The following is an 8,407-nucleotide window of genomic DNA, read 5'->3' on the forward strand; positions in this document are numbered from 1 at the left end:
AAAGGGTCGGTATTGGGGAACACTATTTGAAAGGGTTGGTAATGGGCAATTGAGAGGGTAAGTAATTGAGCACACAATTTGAAAGGGTCGGTAGTGGGGCAGAAAACTTGAAAGGGTCGGTATTGGGGAACACAATTTGAAAGGATTGGTAATGAGGCACACAATTTGAAGGGGTTGGTAATGGGCAATTGAGAGGGTAAGTAATGGAGCACACAATTGAGAAGGTCGGTAATGAGCAAGTGAACGGTAACGAAAATGGCCCCTGCAACGAGAGGCGAAAGCTCAGGAGCCGAAGAGGACACGCTTGAAAAACGAAGCCTCACGAAAGCTAGGAACTTCAAAGTCGTCAAAACAAATGGACACATAAAACTGACATCAAGTCAACATTATTTATCACATCAACACATCGACTTTATTAGAATTGGCCAACCCTATACATGACTAGAGCGACGAATGGTGAGAATAGAATGATTCCCTTCAAAGAATGAACAAATTTGAATACACCACTCAGAACAATCGTTCCCGAAGCTGACAGTGGGTTGGTATGTATTGGAGGTCGGAGTGATCACATGGACTCTTGTAGAAAATGCGCCTTTGGATCAAGTTCAAGTAATCGACCCACATTGCATATCTGACTGGAGGGTGTAAATAACACTGATAGACACCAGCATAACGCCAGGAAGTGACACGGGAAACGCTGCAAAAATTGCGATGACCCAAGAACTAAGCTCCACAGTTCAGCCACAAACATTCAATCAACGTAATGGTTTCCTAATTAATTAACAATTAAGTACTGGCAGAAGTGGAACACGCAGTCCTGTGACTGGAAGAAATGTACCGAAATTTGCACTAGAATGCATACGATCTATCCCATAGTCCGCACAACACTCACCCATGATCATCAAACCCAAACTCAATGCCCAGTCCGTGCAGCACGTCTCAGTGTAAAGTTTTTGTTCCCCCACTTTCTTTACTTTATTACATATTGGTAAAAGTTATATTCCGCAATACATGGGGTATTAATAACTGCAGAGTACTAGCGGAAATTACATCAGAGTGTCATGGGTCAGCCTGCAACAGATTGCCATGCAAACGACGACATGGCTTCAACAAGACGACATACCAAGCTCCAAGGAATGCTAAGAATCATTCCACTTTCTTGGAATTGCCTGACAAAGTGGAAGAGGGAGCGAGTGGGGAAGATGCCGGAGGGGAGTGTGTGGTGGGAGAGGTCTTACCATATTCGGAACCCTTTGTGATCTTCGTCAAGCCAATGAGCTTGTACAAGCCCACATATGCTGGAAAATAAATCCATTTGTCATTACCAAACACATTTCTGCGCATTTAATGATCAACAAATCTAAGTTCAAAATTCATTATCTAATTTTCCCAAAGGCATTAAGCAGAGAGCGCATATTACATGGTACTGATTATATCCACAGCACGACCATCCACTTCAGCATCCAGAAGTTGAGAAGAGTGACGCGATACTGCCCTACAAACACCCATTCTCTACACCAACTCCTTCAGGTTACAGCTCATTATTTTGAGTTGTACCTCAGATTGTTAACCCTAATTGCCTTGAGTTATCGTGTCACGCTACAACCTCGTGGGCAATGATTTCTGCCCTTCGTTTTGTTAAGTATTTTTTTAGATACCTTGCATCTTGCATACGCCGCGATTATTTCACATGACATTGGTACCTATAGATTGTTGCAGTCATCAAACCCACAATTCTAAACTTGAAATCATTTTTTAAATATTATGAGAATGAAACGACCGGATTTCTGGTCTCAAGCAGAGCTATTTCCGTGTACAATTCCGACCGCTCGATATTGTGGTGATGTTATCGAATTCTGAGGAGACAAAGTCATTCAGGTGTGTGGGCCTGAGAACATGTGCATCTTCATTGCTGGTGCAATACAACAATACAATAGTTTTTTTATTTCATTGTCTGTGAGTTCTTTGCCGGCCACTCGGTGGTAAAAATTTATACGTAGTTTGCTAAATGACCAACCTAATTATTTTAGATAAAAATAATTGAAACATTTTTGATCCTGCATAAAGAATAGATCTCAGTTAAGAGTACCTATCTCGAAGGCTCTGAGCTTTGTGGTTATTTTTTTTACGAAGGTTATTTGAAATGAAGGGCGTTTCCTCGCACGCCCCACGCGATTAGGGTCAAGTTCTACCAAACATTTTCTAAATTCTACACTTCACTCTCTTAAGTTCTAAACCAACTTTTCAAGTTATACACCATATTCCTTAACTTCTACCCCCACTTCCCAATAGCTTTGCCCACCTGCCCCACTCACCCAGGAGGAAAATGAGAGCCCCCGTGCACTGCAGCAGGAGGGAGGCGCTCCACATGACCCTCACTCCTCCGTAGACGGCGATGCTCACCCACGCCATCACGTTCAGGAGTGAGTACCATCGACGCTCCAGGGTGACCACCGAGTAACTGGAGACAAAGAACCAGTAAGCAACGATCGTGTGGTGCTGGTGGTACTACTACCAATACAAGTCAAGTTAATGTGACCATAAAGATTTTAATAGCTTCGTTAATTAGAAGGCCTCATAAAAGAATAACTTGTTGTGGGCTGGTAGTTGCAATCAACTTCTGAAGCCGTGTTTCAGAGAGCAACCAGGAAAAATGACCAAGGCAACTCCTGTGTTCACGTCGTGATATTGGTAATGCTAACTCTGTTTATGCAAGGTCATGGATTGTTTTCAGGTACTTGGAAGCACATTGATAACTTGATAAGCGAATTATCCATCATCTTGTACAGAACCGACACACGCTTAAGTGAGAAAAAACTAGTCATCTACACCCCTCCCAGACACAATGGGCGAGCCCAGTGTTAACTCGACTCCCCTTGTGTTTGCATGCATCATATCACCTTATCATTACTACAACAAACTTGGGCATATCGTTTTGGCTGGTGAAGCTTCCCGTGTTACAGTAGCTGTCCAGCAGACGGTCCTTGGTCTGGTAGAGATTATGTAGATATTGGGAGGTCTTCTGGTCGTCCCCTACAGGTACATCTCTCAGAGGTAACCGGCGAATGTACATTTCTCCCACCACGCGACGTCCCTGCAGCATGTTCAGCACCGTAGGCTCAGCTCCTTCCTTCCTAAGATGAACATAAACTGAAATAAAGGCATGAAATTTTTCATGCAATGGAAAATTTCATCACTGGACCTATCGGTCCATCGGTTGCCTCTGATACCCAGATCACCCACAAAGACTGCAACATCAAGGCCGCTCTATGATTCGACCACATGCCAATTCACAGAACAACTCCATCATCCTCAATAACCTGTCAACGACCGAGAAGCAATCCTGTCTAAATCTTCAAGCAACCACAACATTCCTTCTGGCCGCCACATCTACCCAAAACCAGGATTCTCTAAAGAAATCATCAATTTCGCCCAACAGCGAAGCAAGAATTAGAGCAATATAAGCAATAACAAAAAGCTTTTCGATCACTGCAACTATCTCTTTGCCTCCTCCAACCAGAACAAGACCAATTCAACAGAATCACAAGTCGGAACACCAAGAAAATCTCAGCCTCTACAACCATCCTTCCATCACAATGTTCCATGTAGTCATAGCCATCAAACAATTCCGTTCCTAAAAAGCCACCAGACCAGATAAACTCACATCGTTCACTTCAAATACCTCGAATCATTGTGAACTACCTATCTGCCAATCTCTTACAATGAGTTCCTCTAAACATGTTGTATATCTGATGTACATAAGTCCCCTACAATCATACCTCCATTAAACCCAACAATGGCGTAAAATTCTACCAACCAATCTCACTGCTCTGCACCGCTATCGAAGGGCTGAAATAATAACTGCTGCCCATTCTCACACAACATCTGCCCTGGTCGATCACTAAAATGGCTTACAACACAGATACTTGACCACAGCTGTCCGTAATTTACTCACCAAAAACATCCTCTATGGACTAAACTGAAACAAGACCCGTTAACCGAACACTCTTCACTGCACTGGACCAGACCAAAGCTGTCAACCAGAGTAAATTCTGATTAACCTCACAATCCAAAACAATCAGCCTCTGGATCCCCAACTTCTTATATGGCTGTTTATTCTCAGCTGTACTCTAAAAACAAACCTTTGAACAGAAAATTTTCCATAGTGACATTCCACAAGGCTCAAATTGCATCACTACTATACCACCAATGCACCTCAACCATCTCCAACATCAAAATTATCACATAATTCAAGACCAGTCCTGATGCCGACCTCCTCATCCAACAATTCAGCAAAAAATTCCATCAACTGCGATTTTCAAGTTTTCACATACCATAATCTGGAAATTTCCACCTCTAAAACAGCAATCAATCTTAAAAAAAAAAAAAAAAACGGCCCAGTGTCACTTCCACTATCTATTCAAGATCAGCACACTGTAAACCTGAAGTTTCATTGTTCACCGAAAACAACAATTAAGCAGTACTTGCAATCAACATCAAAAGTACAGCAACTAAAGCAGCTAGTAACTCCCTGCAATCAATGCCGCCAACAGTACCTACAACGCACCAGTCCTGCTGAGTGGCTGAGCTCCTACACTCCAAATAGACAAATCTGATGAATCACTCTCTAGGACTTAGTTCAACAAGCCGGGCGCTGGCACAAATTTGCTCCGGTCATTGCATTCTCCAAAGTACTAATTACATAATTACAAGAGCAGACTCAAATCATCTACAACAAATGTCATTTCTTCCCGGACGATTTGCCAAACCTCTTTGATTGCGAGCTAACAACCCTACAACCCTCAATGTAATAAACCTCTGGCACAGCAAACTGGCCTCTCCTGGAACAATAATTCCGGTGTCCTACACAGGGCCAAAACAACTACCTTCCAAACAACTGAACATGCACTAAAATGAACCAAAGACATGTTCAAGGAAAAGATCTTCCTTGGTGTGGCAAACTTGGACTTAATTATCACTCGTGATACATCACAACATTCACGAGATAGCTGTCATGCTATATGGCGCTAACGTCTTTGACCTCACGGTCATGTATAAAAGTTTTTAAGTAGTACCTAGTAGTAGGGAGAGGTTTCTAGCGCTTCAGATCAGTGTAGTCTATTTCGCGCCGAAGGTCCGATATTCGTTTTGCAGGGTCAGGCTTTTTCGTTGGTTTCAGGCTCGTGGCCTGATCCATCTGGTCTAGGGTGTATGCTTTTCTATTTCCAAGGCGCAGGTTCTATCAGTCTTCTGCTATTTCATCTCAACCAGTAACATGATGACACGAGTATAGTGTTTAGCCAGGGGTGTGGGTCTCTTCAGACCTATGTCATGGTGCTGTGCTAGATATCCGGCAGCAGGTTACACTCGATTATATATCGTCTGAGATTGTCAGTCCCAAAGATGCTTCGAGGAACGTTGGAACGAGGAAAAGTTTTTAAAAGTATGAACATCACATATAGGTACCAAGAAAGACATTTACGTATTAAATCCAACAGTGACGTCGTAGATGACGGGGAAGTGTCCCTGGAGGCTCTGGGCGCACTGGATGAAGCCTCGGGTCCTAGGGATGAGGTGGCGCTTGAGCTGCTGCAGGCCGCGCTCCCTGGCGAACTCCATGGACGCCTGGTGCTTCTGTTGCGTGAAGCGTGTGCCCTCAGCAAACAGCAGCATCTGCGGGGTGGGGTAGGAAATTCAATACAATTGTGGGAATAATGTACATTTACATTGAAGTTACAAATTGCGATGGACATGTTGATCTTCATTGGAATACTTGTGGTCACCTTTTTTGATGCATTTTGATGCAGCTGCATCATCTTTTATATTATATTGCTTGGATAAAGCACGGAATTGGGCATTTATAGTGTGAGAATAGAATAAAATTAGTCTTCAAGTTTGGTGTTACTCCCCCCTCTTTTGGCACACAAGTGTTAAACTTTTGTTTACTCATCAGGTTTCATTATATTCGTTAACCATATGATCATCAATGGAAGTAAGTGATGTACATTATGTATTAAGAGGAGCAATGAATAATAAAGAAGTGCGAATCAAGAAATGCGGCCAGAGTGATAATTTATTTGCAAGTTCTGCTACAAAAGCAGTGATGATTTAAGGGGCAGCAATAACTATGGTTAATAGATGATGTGCAGTACAGCTTCCACTCACAATATAAACAGCCCTTATATATGAAAAAGAATAAACCCTTACTCACATAGGTAGCAACTTAACCCTCTGTGTACAGAAAGGACCTCTCAGTCTCAGGCCTTTATGTACAAATAGAATTGAGGGCAGTTAAATTATCCGTAGACAACGGGCAAAAAGCCCACACTCACCCATATAGGGTAGGGGTAGTCATAAAACTCCTTGATCTGGGACTGCATGATGGATTTATCTTCCTGCCAGTTACGACTCAAGAAGATGATGTCCGAACAATGCCAGGCCCATCCGATGGTAGGCACATACTGCATCATCTTCTTCACAAACACTTTTGCTGCCTGTAAAGTAATACATAGTGAATAGAAGACATCAGCATACAGTCTCCAAATTATAATGCAACTTCAAGACTGTTCCATAATATCACAAAAATGAAGAATAATATCACAAACATTAAGAGTAATATCACCTCAAAAAGTACTGACCCCCAAGACGCCACATCTATCAGCCACCATCCAGCCCATGAGCCAGTCAACTTCATACGTATGATTCATGATGATGAGCGAGTGCTCTCGGCCCCACAGCTTTCTGTCCTCAGGGTCTGTGTACACCCGCACCTCTGACCCTGACCACCACTCAGCCAGGAACAATATCTCTGTAGGATAAAAAGATCTTAATTAAAAAAATCATAGAAATGCATTTCTCTAATGTTGGATGCAATTTTTAAAAAAATCTAACACAAGCTTACAGATGTAATGATGGTTCAAATTAACTCTGAAAGCTTACCAGATGAATATAGGACAGTATTTATTGTCATCATGAATTTATACTGCAAAGCATCACAAAAATATGAGGTTCCTGTATAATAGGTATATAATGGCCAGAAGATAACTTACGTGCCATGATGCTATACATGAGGTAATAGTTGATGTTTCTGTACAGAGATTTGTTGAAGGGTCGGATGGTGAAATATAGGATGAACTGGACTGCATTGATCATTAGGGATGCTATGAAGAATGTCACACACAGGACCAAGTGGAGGACATGCCAACGTCTCACTTCTGTGAAGTCCTTCCATTCCCACATGATTATTATCAATATTAACTTATAACTTGGTACAAATCCTACCTAATATGTTATATTAGCTGCACATCAACAAGAAATTTTAATAGTATGGATACTATTTTGAAAATTCTCCTGCCATCTCAAAGGTTTCTTGCCTCATTTCTGTAAGAGGAATCTATGCCAACTTTCTGAGAAACAATTGAAATTATCTACTTCATTCCCAGACTGTTTCATAGGCCAATAGAAATTTTTGACTAAAAAGTTTGAAGCAACATTCAACCAGCTTGTAAGACATGCAAAATGTATCAATATCTCTGGTCACAGATTTAATCAAAAATTGATTTCTATTTTCAGTTAAATATTTCAGTTACAATGACTAACATTGTCAAGGCAGAGAAGTTCAAGTCCACACAGTCTTGTTCAAAAAAATAAAATATTTGTTAACAAATACAAAAATTAGCAAATATCAAGCATATTTTAAAGACTCAAATGATGTAACTAATCTTTTCTTAAATAATAATGATCAATATGAGAAGGAAATAAAGCCAAAAAGAGGAAATTATATTCATAATACAAGGAAACCTTGTGACAGAGTAGATTAATTTCATACAAGCACACAAAGAACAATGCAACGCAACATTATGGTGGTTGATCAGCAAATGTACTTACTGCCAATTCAAGCATTAAGATAACCTAGTAGATAAGCACAGATTACAAGTGATGATGAGGACATGTTAAGAGGAGAAGTCTACCTTCAAAACTAGCTCCTAAACTGGAGGCCTGATATTTCTGAAACTTTTTAGAAATACCTATGTTAATCACTAGAAGAAAACATTTTGCTCATATGAAGCATGAAGTGCATTGAAAACTGCAAAAAATGGGCCCTTTTATAAATTCATCTCCTTCAATTTACTTGCTAGAACATCAAGCAAAATGTCATGTGATTTGCAAAGAGAATATTTATTGACTAGAAGCTTTTTTTTTCAAATTTTACCATTTTCCTCCCTCTCCCCTAGTTTTTTAAAATAGGTATATAATCCAAACCATGTACAATTCAGAAAAAAATATAACTCAGTACTCACTGCAGTGAGTGACAGAGAGCGCATTTTCTCATCGACGAAAACTTGAGGTCATGGACGGACGGACAGACGGACATGGCGAGCACAATAGTGCATTTTTTCCATAAATG

General features: G+C 40.9%; 1 protein-coding gene across 1 annotated transcript; it reads right to left on the bottom strand.

The window, feature by feature from the left end:
- Window positions 1-380: 380 nt before the first annotated feature.
- On the bottom strand, window positions 381-7,385 carry LOC108671618 (1-acyl-sn-glycerol-3-phosphate acyltransferase delta). Its single transcript, XM_018159185.2, has 7 exons — window positions 7,050-7,385; window positions 6,639-6,808; window positions 6,333-6,494; window positions 5,483-5,673; window positions 2,922-3,134; window positions 2,316-2,461; window positions 381-1,298 (listed from the first exon to the last, which is right to left on the bottom strand). The coding sequence occupies exons 1-7, from the start codon at window positions 7,237-7,239 to the stop codon at window positions 1,147-1,149; spliced, it is 1,224 nt and encodes a 407-aa protein (XP_018014674.1). The 5' UTR covers window positions 7,240-7,385; the 3' UTR covers window positions 381-1,146.
- Between the last annotated feature and the right edge of the window lie 1,022 nt (window positions 7,386-8,407).

This window comes from Hyalella azteca, unplaced genomic scaffold (genome assembly GCF_000764305.2).
Source record: "Hyalella azteca isolate HAZT.00-mixed unplaced genomic scaffold, Hazt_2.0.2 contig12903, whole genome shotgun sequence".
In the NCBI taxonomy this organism is placed as follows: Eukaryota; Metazoa; Arthropoda; class Malacostraca; order Amphipoda; family Hyalellidae; genus Hyalella; species Hyalella azteca.